The sequence below is a fragment of the Nothoprocta perdicaria genome, unplaced genomic scaffold, assembly GCF_003342845.1.
Source record: "Nothoprocta perdicaria isolate Ctin4 unplaced genomic scaffold, notPer1 scaffold_185, whole genome shotgun sequence".
NCBI classification, from domain to species: domain Eukaryota; kingdom Metazoa; phylum Chordata; class Aves; order Tinamiformes; family Tinamidae; genus Nothoprocta; species Nothoprocta perdicaria.
The window spans coordinates 191,862-215,113 of record NW_020455038.1 but is presented as its reverse complement, the minus strand read 5'-3'; the positions used below and the strand labels follow the sequence as shown (position 1 = coordinate 215,113).

The window sequence follows — 23,252 nt, the reverse complement described above, 5'->3', positions numbered from 1 at the left end:
CCCTGTGGGACAGGTCTACTTGCGGTGACTGGGAGGCGGCCTCCCTCCTGGGACTGTGGTGAACCCTTTTCGAGGCATTAAAAGCCTATACAGGGTCTGGCTCCAGAGACTCTGGTAAAACAAAAGGGGAAACGTCTGCTGGCCACCTGAGCCGAATCAAAGCACAGATCAAGGTGCAGTGTACGCAGTGGCTCGTGAGGATCTACCTGATGATCCCCCAAATCGAGGACCTGGATCCCCTGCTCCTTGGTATCCCGTGACCCTCCTCTCCTTGGTACCCCACACCTTGGCAGCAATACTCCATCCACTGCACAGGCTGTAAGAACGTGTTAAATGAAATACAGAGAAAAAAAGTTATGTACACATCCTACTCAAAAGGACACAAAATTTGCCATTATATTCAGGAGTGTTGCCAGAAAACACCAGTGAGAGTCAGGGTGCAGTAAGCTGAGACAACTGCAGCCCCTTAACCACAGTGAACAACATACTCTTGAATTGGATCTCAGCCCCAACAACCACCACCAAGACTGTCTCTTCACATAAATAAGTGGTCCAAAATACAGACCATTCTCCTGCTACTGCAATGGCAATGACCTCTTCAACATTTTCATTTTTCCTTCATTTTAAGGAAAACTGTGCTCAAACACTGAAACAGGTTGCCCAGAGTAGTTATGGAATCTCCTCCCTAGAAATCCTGCAAAACCAAAAGGAGAAAGTCCTGAGCAACCTGCCCTAGTTGGCCTCAATCGGGCATGGGGTGTGGATTAGGTGATCTCCAGAGGTCTCTTCTGTTTCAATTATTCTATGAGATGGAATACAGAAACAAACATACAAATCTCTGTATAACTTAACATACTAGGTTCTAGCTAGCAAAGCAAAAAAAAAAAAAAAAAAAAAAAAAAAAAAAAAAAAAATCTATTAAACAGTTTAATGCCTGAAAAACTGGAATGCATCTTCCTGCAAATTAAAGACAGATTGTAAAGAAGAGGACAGGACTGGAAAGTTCCTTCCTTGTCAAATTAAAAACAAAAGCTCTATTCATGAAAAATCTTATGTGGTCAAGCCACATTCTTTGCTCAAAAGTTTTACATGCAACTCAAGCAAACATTCTGCTTGCAATTCATTGAGAAACTTGCGTTGGTATGGATTGCTGCAGCACATGAGGGTACATTTTTAAGGACATATAAGCAGTCCATAGAAGTATGAAAGGCAGAGCAAATGTCACTTCCCTCTTTAAAAGGACTGGTCACATGATTAACAGCTGGAATCAATTAACAAAATACCAGAGCAAGCTATTTTGCTGCATTCCCTTTCAGTTACATGACAACATCCAAAACCSTCCTGCATTTCAAACACCCAGAGGCCTCATGGCTCAAAATCCCCCTTCTTTCTGTGCTGTTTTTAGACATTCTTCTCCATGTATATATACAGAGCCACATTTTAAAATGAAGCAGAGATGGACAAAAATCAGTAAGAGAAAATTATGCATGATGAAAAGTGGCAGTCACTTACTATGGTTACTTTTAGATTAACCATTTTATGAGACAATATGGGTATGTAGAGTACATTCATTTCACATCAGTGACATCTTCCTGACTTGTTAACCTTTATTCTATAAAGTGTTACAATTTAAAAATAGTTTGATATGAAGGAATGTAACTACTTTAAGAAGTAATATTTTGATCTGGTCTGCAACCTGGATATTTGCACAGATTTGTAGACCACTGATGTATCCCAGTTTTCCAATCTATTAGCTACCTTGGCTCCCTCTCAGAGGGAAACTTGCTGTGCTCTCAGGGAATACTGGCACTCAAGAGCAGGGCATGACCACTGCAAGCTATGTAATCAAACTAAAGGGTATACTTTGCAGAAAACGGTTGCATTTTTGAAAGTATCTCACCAGACCATGAGTGGCACCAGTTGTGCTTCGTTTTTGGGACCCTTCAACATACTAGCCAATGGCCAGAGKCAGGGAAAAAGAAGAAGAAAAGCCGAGAGATTTAGAATGCAGCCACTCTCAATGAAGCATCACATTTCCCCCATTTGAGAACAAACACACAGTTCTCATAGTGTAGTCAGCATTGCTTAGGTAAAATAAGCCAGGCAAAAATCCAATTTATTCTAAATTATTTCTTATCAAGCATATGACATTGCTCAAAGGATTGGAGCTTCCCCCATTAAAAAGATTAGGAAAGGAGACTGTCATGCAAGCATGGTAGTAGAGTTCAYGTCCTGACCTAGGTTAATATAAAAGTGATGAAATCCAGGACAGGAACCAAAATCAACCCTCACACTTAGAAAAAACAAACAAACAAACATATATCCAGTGATGTTTTCAGGGCTAGCCAAAGATCTAGCTTCCATGCTGCTAGTTCTTTTGCTCTGTTTTGTTTTCCTTTGGCTTTTTTTTTTTTTTTTTTTTTTTTTTTTTTTTTGGACTTCCAGTGGGCTGTCTGCCCAACGTTGTTCCTACTGACCCTTCTGCAGAAATGTCACCGAAAAATCCAGGAGGCAGACTACGCACAAACTTCCTACAGTGAAGCTTCCTATCAATAAATCACCCTAGATATCTGTAGCCTCCAGTGTCATGGGAGAGGAGGTTTGTTGGTTTGGTTTGTTTTTTGAAGCAGCACAAGGGTCTGAATAAGGCACCAAAGAACTGTGCAATGTCCTCAAATATGAAACCAAATATTCTCTGCTGTCCTCTGCAGCAGAAGGGAACCTGTGAGTGTCCTGAAAAAGGCAAATATAAGCTACAGCTGTTACAAGAAATTGCAAATGACCACCTACAGCATCTTGTAATCAAAACGTGCTTTACAGTTACATCTGTGAATCAGTGAAAACAATTTATCCTCAAAGATATATGAAAACCAAGATTTTATTGAATTTCAAAAATGTTTATGCTATCCTATAATTGTAAGACATTATTTCTCTCCTAGAAAATAAATGACCATAAATAGTCCACATTTTAATTACAAATAAATTTCAGTACTAAAAAGTTCATATATTAACACTAAAGTATCTTAAATTACTTATTTTACCTGAATAAACCCTTTGAAACTCAAAAATTCTTATATTCTGTGGATACACAGAAAAATCAATCGGTAGCCTAAGTCAGGAACATCACCTTCCCGGTACCGCATGTGACAGTATCATCTGAAACCTTCTTTGGTTCTCTCTGTTTGGGTATAAAGACATACCAGCCACAGAACTTACTCTTTCTGACCACATTCTTCATTTCTTTCCAGCAATCTAAAAACTAGAATGATGAAAATGCTAATACATATATTTAAAATAAAGCCACCTTTTTCCTCAATCAGACTTTCTGAACAGTAAAAAACAAATCCTTCTCACTACTACATTGTACTGTCTCCTGACACTTAGCACCAAGTTAYGTTAATCAGCCCCTACACGTGTCTCTCAGGCTGTTACTTTTCTTTTACAAGATTTTGCGTGTCTCCTTCCCTAAATGGTCAAAAGCAGAAAAACCCTTCTGCAATAAGAAGATTCTGCAAGACTTAGACACAGCTACAGAAATATTTATTGTCAGTCTCTGTGCATTCTTATTTYTTATGTTTTTTTAACTAAGCATCTAATTTATGGAATGATTCTTTTGATACACACATACTTTAGCCTGTGTACATTTAGTGTCTTCTAAAGTGCATACTAGACAAACAAGTTTAATTTGATTTAATGTTGTCAAGCAAAAAGTTAAATATCTCAAATACTAGCGACAAAACTGTCCCAGACATTTCTATGTTACACAGGTTGTGGAAAATAAATACTGCTAGACAGCTGAATCGGGAAATCTCTATATTTATTGCCACAGAAACATTCCGAGTGTTTAAACTTGCAGCAAATCCTCAACTTGAGCATGCATGGGACACTGCTCCGAAATGCAGGACTGAACCGCGGCAACTCCCACGGCCTCACGGACAGGAGAGGGCGTTCGACATCCGCGCTCCGGCCAAGACACGCACTCGGCTCCCCACCATGCACGTGGCTGATATAAGAAAATATAATGCAACCATTCATCTCTACTAAGATAATAAAGTTAGATTTTAGTGCAAAGGAGTAAAAGATAAGTTTCAAAAAATGAAGACAGCCYCCAAATCCCTGTCCTCACATCCATGAGATGCCTGTGTGACCAGGATAAAGTGCACCAACCTTCTGTATTTTAACATAGCTGGGACACTCCTGCTCACAATCTTACAAATACATCATGTATTCACCTTTGCACCTACCATCACATACAATATGGGGCTCACATCTGGACAAGGCCAGTGCACTGCCAAGGCTGGTTGCTGCTAACAGCTGCCAGCAACCAGCACTTCCAAGGATAAAGCAGGAAAACCACCTGAAGCTGTAAGTTAGCCCCCTCCTATTCGACAAAAAAAAAACCCACAACAAAGCCTGCACAAATAAGAGGATATGCCAAAATGAAAGCTTATTTCTCATTCATCTCTTCCACTATCAACTCTTGTCTTTTTAACTCTGATACTCTCATCCTTCGCAGGTTTCCAATTCTTTCACAATAGAGCTGAACTACCGGTTTCAGTGATATATCACAAGGGCGATTCCCCCCAAACCTGGGGAGCATTATTTGCGAACTCCATTTCTTTACGTCCATTTTAAACACGTCACCTATCATCTTGCTCAGGTACCTCCTTATTYCTGGATTAAAAGAATGAGCATTTGCAGGTACCTCCTTATTCCTGGATTAAAAGAATGAGCATCTGTCATCCAAGGAGAGGCTGAGAGCTGAGGAAACATAGGGACCTCTGCACGTAAATATCTGGTAGGGTGTAAGGGGCAAAGACAATGGAACCACACTCTTCTGAGTTACACCCAGAGGAAGGACAAGAGGAAATGGAYACAAACTGAAACCAAGAAACCAAACTTAAATATAAGAACAACTTTTTTTTCTTATTATTATTTAAAAAACACTGCAGTTGTCCAGAGGTGGTGTGCTGTCTCCATCCATGAAGATAAGCAAAACCTGACTGGTCACGGCCCTGCACACTCTGCTCTCACTGATGCTGCTCTGAACAGAGGCATTGGACCAGCTGATCTCCAAGGGCCATTCTAATCTCAGCAATTCTGTGGTTCTGCAATCCTAACAATTTTTTTTTCTCTAAGACGCTATCATCCACCATCCCCCAAAGAAACTCAGAAAACGCTTCATAAAATGTGAGAGAACATGAAGATTGGAAACAGTCTCCCACAAGGATTATTAGAAACAGCAGCAAAAGAAGGAGGATTTGGGGGTGGTTTAATGAAAAATTCCTTCACAGGATTTTCTTTTCATATGAAGTCATAAACATCAAAATGTCACTCTACCAAACAAAAGTTTAGTATTCAATATATCTATTTATAATGTAAAGAGTCAAGTAAAAATATCTGAGAAATGCAATTGAATACACTCCACAGAACTGCAGCTCTCTTAAAAAGATAGGCCATGTATTATAAACATCTTCATGCAGCTGAGTCTAGCAGACCAGTCCAATGAACAGGCTGTGTACGTGCACTTTGGAGTTAATTCGCACACTTGTATTGACATAGTCATGAAGTCACCTCACCGCTGGGAGGCAGAGACCTCTGGAGACCCTCTGGCCCAGCCCTCTCCTCAAGCAAGGTCCCCTGGAGCAGGCTGCTCAAGACTGTCTGCTCAGGTCTCCAAGGATGGAGACTCCATGGCCTCCTCGGGCAGCACTTAACTGCCAGCGCTCAACTGCCCTTGCCATGAAGAAGTCTTCTCCTGTTCAAGTGCAATTCCCTATGCTCCGTTTTGTGCCCATTACCTCTTGTCCTGTCACCGGACATCACTGATAAAAGTCCATTTCAGTACATTAAGTGCTACAGAAATATACCCAAACAGTTGCTGGATCTGAAGCATTAGTCAAGTGTAGACCTAGACTTAACAGAGTTTTACTTAATTAAAGAGTAGATTTCTGAAACCTTATGTCCATGCATTAGCTAGAATACAGATCTTGGTATCCCCATATGTGCTCCAAATATCTTCAATATGCAAAATTCACTCTTCTAAACAGTATGTAAATTGTTCAAGGGGCATGCTGGATCCCTCAAGCCATGCTTCTTATACTTTTTACAGACACATTCAGTCTGTTATATTTCTGAAGATTTCACTACAACAAAACGTTATCAGAGGCAGAGATCTGCAAGCCATATTTAACCAGACTTCCCATTAACTTCAGCTTAGTTTGTCTGAGAAGAAACACAAGAACTACAGGTATTTCCTATGCCAGTGGCATAAGAGCCAGATGTGAGATCTCCAAAATGCTACCCAATTCTGTAAAAATCAGACAGGAAAACACAAAAGGACAGAGAGAGAGAGAGACAGCATGCATGCAGGTATGTCCACATGCGTGCACATGGGTTGGGGTTTTCGCAAGGTAGCAAAACCTTCAACACGGAAACAGCAAGTTAGAAAAGGCCATTGCAGAGGCTCTGGGAAACTGCTGCCGTCGCACGCAGGAAGAGCCCGGAGCTGCAGGGGAAGGCAGGCTGCACGCCTGCCCCCCAGAAAGAGGCTAGCGATATTGACAGGCAGCACAACACTACGGCAAGTCACTTCGTGCAACGGAGATGCAGCGAGATCCACATATGCACTTTATGYGAGAGCAAAGAGCTAACCAGAACTAACGATCAAGAGAGGGTATATTAATACCCTTCTGGCTATTCCTTAAGGTTTATGTGGTAATGACATTTCAGTGAGGTTTGAAAGGAAAATGCTTTATACAGCAAACATGAGCAACAGCTGAGAGGAAGTTGTATATAGATCTCTCCATCTTCTTTTACAGTGCTTGGGATACTCAGACTACACAGATGAGAAGACAAATTGAATAAGTTTTTTTCTAGAGCCAGATCAACAGTAAAACACCACCACCATCACCACCAACAACAAAACTGTCAGGAAATTAAGAAAAGAAAAAGATCCTGATTTGATTTGACTTGCGGGAAATTTACATCAACTAGCTTAGTTCTCAAAAAAAAACTAGATCTGCAACCTACTCATTTTTATGCTTCCCAGCTACAAAGAAGCTAGATTTTGTTTTTAAATCAGGTCTTTTAAACAAAAGTTCCATCTGTTAAGCTCCCTCTTCTGGATAATGAATATAATTGCTTGCATATTGAAAGCAACTCAAAATTTCCCACTTCTGCCAATAAAAATTGACTACACTTTAAGCTAATTACAGAGCAGTTCTTGATATTGAAATTTGTAACATAAGTTTTCAAGATTGCCATTCTGCAATCTCAGTGACAAGTTGCACAAAAAAACCAACACTGGAAGTCAAACTCTGTACCTGATGAACAATCAACCCTCTAGACTAGCAAAAAGATAATAAGCACTGCTTCATATCTTCTGATATAGGATGCACTTTTCCCTGTTCCACCTAAAACTATAATTAATTTCATCATAAAAATCAAAATCAATCAATTAGACATTTTAAAAAACACAAGCACTTAGTTGAGGAAACTATCAGTCATGGGAGGCCATTAGAAAACTCATTCATATTTTCATCCTTCAACCAAACAAGAAAGAAACAAAGGTCCCCCTGCACTTTCTTCATCAAGGACGAGGAGCAACCTAAGAGCTCCGAGCTCCTGGAAGCACCTACACGCCCCTGCTGCACTGCAGGTTTCACGCTCCATATACACTAGAGAGATGTGTAAAATATAGCTCACTCCACAAAGATGCAGAATTCATCAGCCACACACAGATAAATAGCCATCTTACAGGRGTAAAATAATTACAGATAATTAGTGTTTATCTTATGCACTGACCTATGTTAATAATGCTAGAACGGTTGCTAATAGCTGGTGTGTTGAAAGCAGCCAGAATGACAGTCAGTTTCAGTTAACAGTTTCAGAAATTAGTAGAGCTTGGCTAATAGGCTTAGCCTTAGACATTAATAGGCTTGCACTTCTACACTGAAGTTCAATTGAGCTTTCTAAACACTGGTCCTTTTCTTTCTCTTGCTGATATTTAATGGAAGCAGAATTAATGTGAATTATTACTAAATAGGAAAATATCAGCAACAGACTTGAGCGTTTTGGTCCCATTCATTCTAATCTTTTTAGGCAATATTGTCAATTTAGTCACAAGGCTGAAATAGCAGAAGTGGAGACAGAATTAATTTGTAACAGTAAGCCCAGCACTATTCACTCAGCTTTTCTATAACTGTACTGATCTTGCTATCTTATCTGTATGATAACAACATGCACTTGTAGAACATTCTTCTGACGAGCAAATTATCACTACATGTACAGAAAAAAAAGTTAACTTTCTGACATCATTCAGGGTAAAAAAAAAATCTAAAAAACAGAAATAAAATAAACCAAAGTCCAGTTCCAGTGCAAGACAAATGCCTGAAATAACTCTGAAACTTCTTATTCAGTCTCCCTTGCCACAGATATATGAAAGCATTACAGCACTACTTAAGTGTCCAAGGGAGAAAAAAAAATAAATAAATAAATAAAAGGCACATTTTGTAGTAAGTAAAATTATTTGGGGAGTAGATACTTACTCAGGACAGGAAAGAGCATGTGAAGAGAAGTGAACAAAGCCATGCTGGAAGAAATGGTACAGAAAGCACCGAATCCAGGCTCGGAAGCCATAAGGCGGGCAAGGGCTCCTTCTTGCGCTGCTGGATCAACGAGCTGGAGCCGCTGCTGCTCCTCGGCCCATGAGACGGCTTGTGGAGAGAGGCGGCTACCGGCCTCAAAATTACAGGCACATGTAACAGTCACCTTCCTTGTCCAGCATGCAAATTAATAGCAGAGCCTGGCAAAATTTTCCATTTTCTCCTAAATCAATCCCAGGTAATTGTAGGTGATTTCTATGGAAACGACGATTCAAAGCAAAAGGAGAGTAATACGTAGAAGAGAGTGAAAATCACAAGTCCAGATGAAAACAGCATACAAAATATAAAAAATAATTCATTCAGTGGTGGGTTTTCATTATTTCAATTACTGCAGTAGCACGATGGCTCCTGTTTAACAGCCAAGACGCACACTGTGCCAAGCCATTTTTACGAGGCTTCTGACAGAGTTCTTTGGATGACGGCAGACAGTGAGTGCATTCAGCCCTGACCTCAAAAAATCGTTTCTTCTTCAGCAATCACTTTGTCTAGCATCAAACCAATTAATGGGAGCTCCCTGGAAGGAAGTTGTTTTATATCTGTGCCCCTACTACACCTTTGAATCAAATGCAATTGAACATCTGTTTCTGCTTTCTAAAGCTTAAATGAACATTTAAAACCAAATCAAACAAACAACAATGAAATACAACAAAAGAAAAAAAACAGAAAAATACATAAAACTGTAACTGCAAATCAGACTTGAAATAAATCTATTTTCAGAGAGGAAATGGCTAAGACACMATCAGTAACTTGGGATGATCTGCAGATTGATGAAAAATCTCATCCTGGTCCCTGACAGCAAGAGAAAACAGTCTCTTCTTTCATGTATACAATTTTATATCCCTTTCAAAACACACCAGCCTTTAATCTATCAATTCTAAAGACACTGATGAATTATTCCTGCGTTCGCTACAGGCCTGGCCTGGAAGCCCTCAGCTGGCTCTCCAAGGTGGAGGGAGCTCCCCAGCGCTCCAGGCACTTGGCTGGCCACCGGTGACTGTCCCAGCGGTGCCCAAGCTCCAGGGCGAGGGATGTCCCCGGGATGACTGCAGGGAAAGGACGCAGCAAAGGAGGAACAGACTCAGCCACCTGGGGCTCGAAGAAAAGCGAGAAGAGCTGCAACCAACACACAGGCATCTGGGACAAACTGCTGAGGGCGCCACCAGCTGGGGACCGAGTCTGCACCAGCACAAACTCATCACAATCACTGCTGTTGCAAACGACAACCATTTCACTCCTGGTTAAACAGGTAACAGGGAGATGTGTTTTAACATTGGAAAGTTTCTAACAATTTTAAAACTCAGAAGTTTTTGACAAAAAAAAGAAAAACTTTTCTTGAATATCATTTGTAGACTTACAGTATTTCTGTTGCAAGACAGCTGCTCTGATTCATCTACAAATTCTCTTGTCCTAATGGATAGGCATGTCCTAATGCAGCTAAATTTCAGCTTAATTTGTCATGTTAATTAGGATTTTTTTTTTTAATAAAAACATAATGCCACTTGATTGGCCATATATACTCACGGAAAAAAAAAAATTATTGGTACTCGTAATGAAAAGGTATATGGTGTAGGAGCAAATCTAGAATAATGAAAAACCACTGAATCATTAAGACTAGGAGAAAAAAGTCCCAGATATGAGCATAATAGCATGAGAAAAAAAGAGCAGACTGTGTGAAGCTTTGATAATTTGACAAGTTGACAATACCCCTGAGGGAATACAGAAGGCGAGATAGAAACAAAGATTGAGAAGGACCTTTATACRGAAAAAGTAGCCTGCAAATCCATTTCAACCATTGTATTTCTTACAATATCTTTCCATGGATATGAGTTCTTTGTATCACGGAGAAACAGATCCTTTACACATTGATCCAATAAAGCAAGAACAGATGCTATGCCATCATCATAATAATATCATCTATGTCTTCCACTGCTTTTTCACCAATAAGGTCCTATACGCTTTATAAAATAGACTTCTCACCTCTTTATTTAAATAAATAAATAAATGAACAAAGTTTGCTCAAAGTCAGGAGGATGCTTAATAGCAGAACTGGAATCAAAACAGATACCTCAAGTTTTTAACTCAATAGTGTAGTACCTTTCAAATAGGAGTCTTGTATTTTGAATTATCAAAAGAAAATGTAAATTATTCCACTCCAATGCTGCATCACTGCATATTCTATTTTAAAATTTAACAGACTGATAATAACATCTTCAGTTAACATAGCTATCCTTTAAGTTACTAAATCTCCTAGTCCATCTTATTTGGCATTTTGATTGACAAAACCAGCCCAGCAATCCATTTCCAAAGTTTTGCTATACTTCTATCTGTGACTAGCACTTTGAAAGTACTCTTTTATGAAGTCTTTTCATAACTTTTCTTCTAAGTGAGCTCTACAGTAAATCATTGCCAGATTTCTTATAAACAGGATACAAAACTAAGAAAAAGCACCCTTGCACTTATATTCTTTGACTCCTTGGACTTGGCACAACTGACCAGGAAATCTGCAGTTCCATGAAAGTAGCACAATTTTCTTTTTAACATAGTCTTTGATAAAAATGCATACAGAATCTGCCATCCCATTCAATAGCAGAAAAAAAACGAAGTCACTAATGGAAGAAAATTAAAGGCTTGCAAATAATTACCGTGCAGAAGCAAAAGTTCCTTGCTGATGTGCTATAGGCTATAAACTTAAGAGGGGCTCAGGACAAACAACAGACAAAACTTACGAAAGCTTCTGCTTTCATTAACAAAGGCTGGAAGATTAAACATTAGTAAAAAAGTGGAAAGAAAAAAATGTTCAAAGATTAAGTGTGAAAATAAAATCTGAAAGAAAAACACAAAATGAAGTGCTGCAATTGAATACAAAAAAAGTCTGAACGTTTTAAAACACAGAAAACACTTTAATAGCAGGAAATGCAAATCAAGTAACTACTTAGACTTTTTATCAGAAAGAGTCATTAGTGCAGAAATATTTATGCTCATCAATATTACATGTTAGTAACGTAAAGAAAAATCATGAAGGAATTACTGCTCCCGCAAAACAGAAACAAACATTCTTACCTTTGGCCATTTGGGATTTAGAAGTCGTGCTTTGATCGCATCATCCAGTGCCTTGTCATACTGATGAATCTTCATGTAGGCTGCAGAACGGTTACTGTAGAGAATGCAGTTCTGCGGGTCGACTCCCAGAGCCTCATTGTACAACGTGATCGCTGTACGGAAATCGCCATCATGGCAAGCCTGGTTGCTCTGACGGACTTTCTCTACAAATTCAGCTTTGCTCAACATGGAGCTGTCAGGACTTCTTTTTCCACAAGATTTTGATCCAAAGAAAGAAATCTGTGGGAAAAAAAAAAAAAAAAAAAACAGATGGTAGTGTTAAGAATTGAAGCTCAAAAATACTATTAAAATTGTCAAAATACTGGAAACTGTATAGTAGCAATTAAAGCCATCAGCACTACAGGAGGAATCCTTAACTAGGAATCTGATTTTTTTAACCACTTGTTTATTGACTTTTTTTTTGTACAAGGAAAGCAAGAAAAACCCTTATAGAACATCTATTTCTCATGTGCAGGATGTTCCAGAAAATGTACACTTTCTTCAGGCATATGACAAGCCATAATGTTTTTAATATATCACATTGCGTATGTTCACACCTTCTTTTTCCTCTCAAAGTACTTGATCCTACAACATCCCAAACATTTTAAGGATAACGAAGGTTTATGAAAAGGTGGCAGGACTGAATGTGAAGATGATCCTGGTATATTCAAAGTTTAATGCAAAGGTCAGAGAATCATAGAATCATAGAATGCCCAAGGTTGGAAGGGACCTCAGAGGTCATCGAGTCCAAMCCCCCTGCWCACGCAGGGTCACCTAGAGCACGTGGCACAGGGCTGCATCCAAGCRGGTTTTAAAGATCTCCAAAGAAGGAGACTCCACAACCTCTGGGCAGCCTGTTCCAGTGCTTTGTCACCCTCACAGTGAAGAAATGCTTCCTTAAGTTCCTGTGGAACTTCYGATGCTTCAGTTTGAAGCCATTTCCTCTAGTCCTATCACTGTCCACCACTGAAAAGAGGCCGCCCCCCTCCTCCTCACTGCCTCCCTTGAGGTATTTATACACGCTGATCAGGTCCAACCTCAGCCTCCTCTTCTAGCGTCTCCAGCAGGTCGAGGGAAGTGATCATCCCCCTCTACTCAGCCCTGGTGAGGCCACATCTGGAGTACTGCGTCCAGTTCTGGGCTCCCCAGTACAGGAGGGATGTGGAGCTGCTGGAGAGAGTCCAGCGCAGGGCTACCAGGACGATCAGAAAACAAGCGTGTGCAGAGACAAGTATAAATTCTCTTTGAAATGAAGAACTGCACTGGTGCATCTGCACACAAACCGTGGCATAAAGCCAAGCGCAGACTGTAAATTCTTTGTGAACAGAGAGGTCCGTGGAATAGAGTACAATTGCACAAATTAGTGGGGCATAAAACCTGTGCCATCAACAGAGCAGCCATCCTTGCTTCTAGGATTGTCCAAGTCAGACTACACAAACAAGGAAAAACAGCTTCAAATTACACAGTTTTAGATCTTCTAACTGGAGAAGCTCTAAAGGTTTAAAGTGAGCTACAGCAGACCCCAGTTCCACCACTTCCCTTGTGCACTTTAAATTAAAAAGTAGCAGTCATGGAGCACTGAAACTCACTAATAACAAGCGAGCAGAGCAATCCTGTAACTGGCAGGAGGGCATTCCACACACAGGCAGCTTCACCTGCCGAGCAGCCACAAAACACAGAACCCCCCTTCCCCACGCACACGGTGGTACTTGAAGTTGCTCTGATTCCTCTCTACCTTTACCCTTCTACAGTCTTCATTTTACTCAGCCAATCATCTGCCTTTAGTAACTGTCTGTCACATGTACCCTATTTCCTCCCAAAGACCCACAAAAACATCAGCACAAGAACATCTTTGTCCAACTTTGACTAAAAGACAGCTGAGAATTTTGCAGTTATTTTATTTAGCTACAGTTAATAGGCACATACAGAAACACACAAGGTACTTCCCATTGTTAGCCCTCCAGACAAAAAAAGGTTAAAAAACTACATATTGTTACCACTACACAACAGTTGCATTGCTTAAATATATACCCAGGGCAAGCTAAAGATTATTTTTAGGTGGAAAGGAAAGCAGGCTGGAAACTGACTGACATCCTGTCTATAGGCATGAAAGTGCTCTATAGACTTCTTCAAGGGTTAAGGAAGAAGAAAAAAAAAAGTACAGGTCTTCCCCCTTGTGTCCTTCTCCAGGACACTCCAGGTTTTCCTCAGGTAACTCTTTTCCATTGATTCATGATTTTCACAATTAAATTATTTTCCCAAATCTTCTTTGTATCAGCAAATGCAGTTTCTTATCCTGTCTACAGTAAAATTATGGAAAGAGTTCATTCCTTTTATCTATCTATGTAATTGCTTTCGGATTCCTGCCTACGTAAGTTAATGTGCTGCTTGACTTTTAAATTTTTTTTTATTAGAAACAGTACAATAAAAAACAAATTTCTGTATCCTGGAAAATTTATTCCATATGCTGTACATCTTTAAATGCAGTGCATATTTCTCTGCTACTTCTATCAAGTTTAGAAACAGCAACTTCATATATTTTCAAGCGCTAGCAGGAAAATTGACCTATTCTGAAGCCCAATAACTGAGCTGAGCATACTACTTTATGCCAAGCAGTATGGTAATTCCTATCTTGATAAGCATGCATGTAACCATAAACTTCACTACACAGCCAGTTTGCCGTTATCTAAGGATCTGCAAGGACTGAATATTAAGATACTTGTATTCAGTAGCAGCTCTAGATGAGTGGATGTTCAAACATGAAGATCAGGAAGCCCCGAGAAAACCAGGGAGTCAGTAGAAGGTCATGGCAGAACTTAACGGGAGGACAGGAGCAGAGAGGGGCAGGAAGGTGGGTGGTGGGCACCTGCTGCTGGCAACCACTCCAAGAACTCACAGTTTGCACAGAGGGTCGCCCCTTGCAGGAAGGCAGGAGAAAAGGCAAAGGAAGTATCTCATTTCTCACATACCATTTAATCTCCACCTGCTATTTTCCTCTGTAGTTTCTGAAGGTTGAGCTTCTCCAATTCAAAAAAAAAAAAAAAAAAAGACATTTCTGTCTGCTCTCAAAGCCCATTTAAATTAACAAATGTAATACTGTCACGTGATATTCTTCTCAGCAGGCAGATCTAACAATTCTCATGTAATTTCTCATACCATTAAGGTCAGAGCAGCTAACAAACTTCACACTATTCTTATTTCAGCAGTCCTATGTTTGTACTGGCATTTGTTCCTGGAAATTAACAGGAAAGCAGAAAACTTGATTTTATACAGCAGGAACCAGCACTTCAGAGTCACCGCAGGGATGAAAATCCAATGAAAATCCAAGTCTACGTAAGGAGCATACAGCATTTTATAGGCTTTAGTATATGCCCTTCAGTTGAGGACTARAAGAAGTTTATAGCTTAAACATGTCAAAAATGTCCCGAAAGCAGTTGAAGTTTCATGCAATATTCAAGGAAATTCAGGACTCACAGTCTCTTCTGAAAAACATATAAAAATTAGCAAACATAAATTAACAAGAGCGTTGAAGAAGTTACACTGCCAGTTCTCAGGATTTCAGAGGACAGAACCAGCGCAAGCTCTTCAGTGATGTCAGTAATCACCCTGATCCAAAATCCTTAGAAATGGTCTTCAAATAAACTCCTTTTCCAAAGCTGTCAGCTATAAAATCAAGAGGTATTTTTATCCATAAAGGTTTACCAAAACTTTTTGGAATCCCCTGCTATGTTCTTAGCTTTTCATCTTCCTACCACAATTCTGACAAACCTAGAGATTTTCATGATAAAAATAAACTTCTGCAGTGAAATTCAACTTAAATAATTGGGTATAGCAGGCAGCACAACTCAAGTTTCTGGCACAACCAATATGCACAGTACTTGTACAATATGCATAACTGATCAGAAGGACAAGTCAGTCCATCAGAAGAGTAGAAGAAAGCACTCAAAATTAGAAGTATCTTCTCTTTAGAAGTCATCCACATTCAGAATTGGGACAAGGTTCTCCTCCCAGTCTCTAAATTATATATTTTGTCTGCACAGTTTTAGGACCAGAAAATAGATTTTTTTTCCTCTTGAGACCTATTTTGCAATTGCATCTTCCTTGCAGGTGGTCATACCATTTAACAGTCATTTACAAGCACATCAAGCATTAATTAATGTTTCTTCATAGCAATCACAGAAATTTTCCCGGAGTTTGAAGTAAAAGAGCTCCACTGATGCAATTTGAACTTCTTAAGATCTAGCTTGCTCAGGATAAGATAGACAGGTGTTATCATCTGGACAAAGAAAAACAGCTTCAAATTCCAAAGAACTATACAAAAACTAAATAAAATGATCAACTGTAATTCTAGTTTCCCTTAACCAAATGGCTGCATTGTCCACTATGGAATTTATTATGATGTGTTAAATACAGCCAATTTCAATCAACAAAAGTGAATGAAGCAGTAAACAATTTTGAAAAAAAACTCATCAGTTAGTCACATACATAACCAGAGTAGAAGACATGATTTTTTCAGCAGAAAGCCTGAATATATTCCTAAGGAACAGCCTCCTTTATGAGGCTGTTGTTATGGTTATGTTTATGTTGTTATGTTTATGTTCAGCATAAACTGTGAAGGAAACAATTTTGCTTCTAAAACTTATTATTTTGACCTACACCAAGCTGAACCTGTCAAAACAGTACACAGCAGAATCAGCCAAGGTGACCTCTAGCTTGAACACTGATCATGTGAACACAAACAAACAAAAATCCACAATTGATTTGTTAAGCAATGAGAAGCTTATGGGTACAACCTTTCAAAGTATTTTGGTTTCTCAGGTGTATTTTTCAAAGTGCCCTGTCTCTGTTTTAAGTATTTCCAGACTACCGGCTTATGTACCACTACATCACATCGATGTGCTGTGCTTTCCACTTTCATTACATTCAGAACAAATGATTGCAGCTTCCAGATGCAAGAGTACCAGGATGTCTCAAGAAATAGCGCTTAAGATGTCCCTATTTAGAAGGGCAGTACTTGAAGAAGCAGTCTCCTTAATGGCAAGAGTTACAACTGAAATAGTCCATCTGTGGAAAGACAGTTAAGTCTCTTTGGAAGCATCGCACTTGGAAGCAGCCACCTTGGCACAGCTGGCAGCCAATGGCATCTTTCTTCTCACCTCTGTGCAACCRCAAGGACAGATACTGCTGAAGCACAGAAGCCATTTGCTCAGGAGCAACTTAACCCAGAGTTACTCAAGTCTGCACAAACAGGTCTCTGCAAGGACAGATCTCATCAAGCAAGATCTCAAAGCATAAAAGTCAGGCAAAAAGAACATCCAAGTCGCACCAAAGCTGCATTCTGTGTCTGTTTATTATGCAGGAACAAACCAAAACACAAAGCTGTTAACCTCTTCAGAATAATCCAGAATAATTGCTTTGAGAGCCCATAGCGAAGGTTAGAGACCCTCACAGCTCAAGTAACTTGGTTCCTGCTTTTAATAGCCCAAGGAGCTAAATAGCCTCATATATTTAAAAAAAAAAAAAAAAAAAAAAAAAAAAAAAAAAAAAAAAAAAAAGGAATTGTTTTAAAGGAAACTATGATCATAACTTCTACTGTTTGCTATTATTTAATTCCCTCTGTCAGGAGAACTACTTAGAGCAGTAAAATGTCCTTACATAAAAGAAAGAAGCACAGAGCAAAGCCAAGCCACTCTGGCACCCAAACCACAGAGAGAGGGGTTATTACATCTGCACAAGGTACTGTACCAGCAAACACGAGCTACCCATTACAAACACTCCCCCACTTTCTGTTCACAACTGCTCTTCTGTGCTGCTGYTACTACTACAGCACAATGATGGCAATGCACATACTTAGGCTGCCTAACAGCATTACGAAGAACATCCAACACCTGAAGGTCTTTCCTTCACTCTTTACAAATCCTGCAGGAAAAGCCAAAGTTCCTTACTGCCACGGAAAAAACAAAACAAAACAAAACAAAAANAAAAAAAAAAAGGAGCTGCTCAAGCGAAAAAGAGGATCCATCAGAGACAATTTAAGGCAGAAGCTCCTGTAATACTAACAAAGAAGAAGCACAAGCTTCTTGACACCAGACTTGGGTTCGCACCCAAGCAAGGGTGCACCAGGCTTGGGCACCAGACACCAGGTCCTACTACAGATGGCACCAGGTCACACCAGACAGATGCTTGCACCAACTGGACTCAGCAGTTACCCCTTCTCTGGGGCCAGAGCTTCCTCTMTCCTCCTCCTCCTGAAGTGCTCAAGATACAGCCTTTCTGACTACTCAAGATGAGCATTAAAACACAGTTTCCTACATCTGTTTTATTTTCAAGAAAAAATGAATTCTTAACCCCTAAAGCAACTAAGTTGAATACACTAACAAACCGACATTACAAGAGTGTTTATCTCCCAAGATTAAGCTTGCTAAAGTTAGTCTTCTACAGAGACCGAACATTTATAAGCAAAAATGTGTTCACATGCGCAGAAACATCTGTCTGAACAGCACATGGTCATCCAGAACACAGAAAGAATCACATTCTCAATAAATTCCAGTAATATGAATGACAAATGATAACAGCCAAAATCCAAATTCTACTTGGAAAAAAGAGAGCAATGAAGAACAGCGTGGTAAAGGAGCAAAACGGAAAACAATGTGATACAAAACCATAATGCTGGATTATAAAATGATAAATCTTAGCTAATATTATACAAGTGCAATTCAAAAAATATTCCTTATATAGACGGTGCTTTTGGTGGCAAGTCTATAATTAAGACTCCTTTAAAAAAATAACAACTTTCAAAAAAATATAATATGCAGTATTTTTATGTTATTTATTTAAATAGCTCAAGATAGTCAGTAAAGCAACAGGAGAGCAGAAATAAATGTAAAAAAAAAGCTAAGTAGATAAAGATAGCATTGCAGAAGAATTCTGAAGCAAAGTGACAGTTACTTACTGTAACTACAGATTCATAAAGTGAGTTCAAACCTAAAACCAAGCTTCCTTTTCTCCGCAAACAGCTCCATAACATCTTATATTTTGCAACTGCCTCTAAGCAGGCTAGATTGAAAGTGTTGTTGAACGATACTTTCACCTAACTTGGAGAAGTTCACCTCTTCATGTTCTTTCACTCCAGACTCTGGGGTAAAGGAAAACATCTGGGACAAGAGTCCAAGAATAGACAAAGGATCCAGAGTCCCTGCCAACAGCGGCGGAGCTGGGAGCACTGCAGTTACACACGGCAACGCTCCGAGCAGACACAAAACCTGCCAAGCCACATGCAGCCTTCCCCCGATCACAACAGCGGGTGAAGGGATGAAGGAAAAGCCACTGAAATTGCATGTTTCAGAGAAGCCGGTTCTGCTGCCCAGGCCGCGGGGTGATGTCCACAACAGCCACTCCATGCTTCCAACCTGTGTTTTGTCTTCGCAGACTGCTACGAAGCACTGCTCTTGAGAAAAACACACCTCCCATCTCTGCTTGCATCGATGCAAGCAAGCAGTTCTCTAAAGTCCCGTGACACAGCACATATGCCCAGTGAGCAGGACACAAGTGAGCTGAACAACGACAAAGACTAACCCAGCCTTAAAACTGTAGATGACCGACAGAAACATGACTCAATGGGACTGGCCCAAACGGGACTGGCCCAAACAGGCCTGTCCCATTTGGGTGCCCAACACAACAGCACTGTTTTCTCAATGCATGACGATGAAACACCTTCAGTGTAGAGAACAGATTACATCTTATTCTAAAGATTTAAGAAACAAACAGATGTCAACAATATACCCAAATTCTATTTTTTTCCAGCTTCTTTCTTGGGTGTATGCTTGTGTTCCTTCACCTCAGTCAAACCTATCATCAGAGCAGAATTTAAAGGGAAATATATACCAAGTTATACTGGCAAGGATGTTGAAAAAGGGGGAACTGCATGGACTGTGGATGCCACTCAAAAGTCCACACAAATTCACTTAATAAATTCAAGACACTGGCAACACACTCATCTTTCTCAATTTCTTACTGTAACATTCAAGTAACTTTCTAGGTTTCATGGCAATCTAACCCGAATTGCTTGATGCAAAATGCAGATGAGCTACTGAAATGCTCACCTCATACTGCTGTTTATACATTAATAAAACAAAATTACATCAAATGTAAAACTAGCTGCCCAGAGCACAGAAGGCTCAGTATACTGTGGGAAACAGCAGAACGCATTCAATGACAAACAATGCAAAGTAACAGGGAAAAAAAAAACCCCACAGTTGTTCATCAGAATAGCTGATCCTAAACTTTCTCTTAACATTCACAAGAGACATGTTAAGAGTCTTGTTCTCATAAGCAGTCAGAGAGGTGAGTAAAAGATGAGTAAAAGAATGAGAATACTTTAAATTTAATTGTTGGGAAACRATCGTGCCATGCTAAAAATATATGGTATGAGGTACATTGTAACATTAGAAGTCTTGAATATTCAAAAAGTTCATATTATTTGTTACAATAGTACATATGAAAAACTATCCTTGTTTTTGTAAGTACATACTGTCTGGAAATYCAAAAAGTAAGTCTTTTACACATAAATCACATCTTGCTCTTCAGACTTGCTGTTTTTATACAGCTTTATATTTAAGGAACTACAACGCTGAAAAACAGTATTTATTAATACTTATCTTTTAGCTCCAAGTAACTGTTACATTGGGAACAATACTTTCATCATAGTTTAACACTAAATGAAAGAAACTGTTGAATACACCCCAATTCTTATGAAAGATTTCATAGATTATGCTTAAAAAACTTGTTCGTAGTATGGATATCTAGATACACAGTAATGGCAGCGGACACATTACAGATGCCTAAAATGGACCAATCCTCACATATCACTTCCAATCACCTAGAAGCTCCAAAGTACACATTTATGCTTTAGATCTGTGTACTCAGAATGCTTTCACTGTAAGAACAGCTGGAATTTGACATGTGCTAACTGAAACTTCAGCAACGTTGTCAAAACACTGGTCACTGGCACGTCTGCCTTCTATGATGCCTTCGCATGGCAGGCTTAACAGCCTGAAACTGCACAGGTGCAGCAGGGAAGACTAAATCGTCCTCGTCTCCCTTAAAACAAAAATCTAGCATTAGCGGCCTCAGAGATAATCTTCAAAAGTAAATTAGGGAATGCAAGTTCAAGTTTCTGTTTGAGCATGCTGAAAGCCTTAAAACCAGAATGCAAACTCTCCAGGTTCCAATTAGAAAGTTGCCTTGAAGATCAGGGCAGGCTCTCAGCATTAACCTAATATTTGATGTTATTGAAAAGTATTTCAGAAAAAAAGAATGTGAAAGAGCAAAAATCCTTAAGGAATGGGAAAACTAAAATGAAGGCATGACTATACAATAGCAAAAAAAAAAAAACAGGAAGGAGAAATAGTAAAAGGGGCTCATTTTCTAAAAAGAGTTAGTATGACACAGAGACACAGAAAAGTTGATTTTCTATCTAAAGAGTAGTTTGTTCCTGTTGCTATCAAAAAAAAAAAAAAAAAGTACAAGAAAAGTGTAATATAAGCTAGAGAAAGCAGAAAATTTTAATAAGCTCCTGAATAATAATTACATTATTGTCTTGGTTCTCAGGTGGAACCTCACCTCTTTGCCTGACCTGCCAGTCCCAGGCAGACAGACACACAGGGACGGACAGATGGGTCAGTAACACCTAAAGCCAGGTCTGGGTAGGAGGCCGCAGGCGACGGCTCCGGCGCACACCCGTGCTGGGCACTGCTCTCTGCTGACCCAAGAGCTGCTCCAGCTGAACCGCTCCCGCCAGGGCAGCACACGTCGCTTCCACACACACATGTGTGGGCACAACAGCAAGAGAGACRCTACCTACGGGCGCAGAGGCACCTCGTCTGCAATCACATCCTGCGGATCCCTTCCCCAGCGCCTGCCCAGGACTAAAGGAGGTAACCGGAGAGGGGCAGAGGACTTGCAGCAAGCAAGAAAGCGGTGTTCACCTTCAGTCAAGATGGGGATAATGTGGTAAATATAGCAAAGTAGCCCGAAATCAAGAATCAATTGGGATCTAGCAGGAACAGCCATGGACTGATGCTGCTGCAGCTGCTGATTTCCTCTCTTGAAGGCGAATACTTAGTACAGGTAATCATTAATGACAATGATTAATAATCATTACTCTAGTATACGAGCATGCCCTAACTCTTCAAATACACGTGGCTTTGCTTTTGTATCAGACACAAACACACACACACCAAAAAAAAAAAAAAAAAAAAAGGGGGGGGGGGGGAGTAATTCCAGCCTTCCTGCTAAAAGAAGTCTTTCCATACTGGAGCCACATCCAGCCGTTCGCCAACGTCTCTTCGCAAAGAGGCGGGCACGGAGGCTCGCCTAGGAGCCGCACGGCCCGGCCTGGCCCTCGAGGGGTGACCGGCCGCCCGCCACCGCGCGGGACCGCGGGGGACAAGGCGCGGGCCCGGGGAGCGAGGGGAGCGCCCGGAGGCGGCGGGGGCCGCACGGGGCAGGCACCGCCGAGAAGCAGCTGCCGCAGCCGCCTTCACCGGCGCTCCCCCGGCGAGGCAGCACCTCCCCGCGGGCCGCGGGGCCAGCTCCGCGGCGCGGCTCCCGAGGCGACGGCGCCCGCGCGGCCCGCGCGCTCCCGCAAAGTTTTCCCGCTCGGTAGGAGGACTCCGGCTTCTCCTCACGCGGCAGCAGCCGCTGTCCGCCCGCCGCCAAGTTGCGCCGCGACGCTGCCCCGGGCCGGGCTGCCCCGCGCCGCGCTCACCAGCTCTGGGGCAGCGTCGGCCCCGGCCCCAGCGGCGCCGGCAGCGACGTGAAGGGAGCGGCCCGGGCCAGCCCATCCCGCCGCGGCCCCGGCCCCGCCGCGGGCCTGCGCGTCGCCGCGCCCCCGGGCAGCCATCGAGGGCCCGGCCCGTCGAGGCGGCCGAGGCGAAGGAAGGGGCCCCTCCCGCCGCCGCCCTGCCCGTCCTGGGCCGCCACTCACCCGGGGAGGCTCTGCGTCTCGCTCCCGCCGCCGCCGAGCCCGGCCCCCCGCTGCGGCCCCCGGCGGGGCGGGCGGCGCCGCCTGTTGCTCCATGGTGCTGGGGCTCCTCCTCCTCCTCCCGCGGCTCCTCCCGCTTGAGGCCGCCGCCCCCCGCCAACCCGATCTCAGCCCGGCCGCTCGGCGCCACGTTCCGGACCTGGCTCTGCCGATTCGCCCCCTGGCCGGCCCCGGGGCGGGCCACGGCCGCCTCCGCCCGGGCGGCCCCTCGGGGACGCCATCCTGCCCGGCCTCCCGCCATCGCCCGGCTTGCTGCCCGGCCTGGCCGCTGGGAAGGCCGGGCCCGCTGCCCCGTCTCCCACCGRGCAGCCGCTATGAGCCCCCACGGCACTTTCTGGCACGGGCGTGGGAGACCAATGTCAAACTCTGCAAACAAGCACAGGACACACTCTTCAGTAAGAGGCCAATCACACTTCCATGCAGATAGGCTTTCAGGCAGAGGT

At 41.7% G+C, this 23,252-nt stretch overlaps 1 protein-coding gene across 1 annotated transcript in view; it reads right to left on the bottom strand.

Moving 5' to 3' along the window:
- Window positions 1-23,050, bottom strand: part of TTC28 (tetratricopeptide repeat domain 28) — a 152,783-nt gene extending 129,733 nt beyond the window's left edge. Inside the window, exons 1-3 of the mRNA XM_026036701.1 lie at window positions 22,753-23,050; window positions 15,240-15,247; window positions 11,727-12,005 (exon numbers count right to left, since the gene is read on the bottom strand). Of these exons, the coding sequence (XP_025892486.1) occupies window positions 11,727-12,005; window positions 15,240-15,247; window positions 22,753-23,050 (585 nt within the window). The remainder of the gene's footprint in view (window positions 1-11,726; window positions 12,006-15,239; window positions 15,248-22,752) is intronic.
- Window positions 23,051-23,252: the final 202 nt, after the last annotated feature.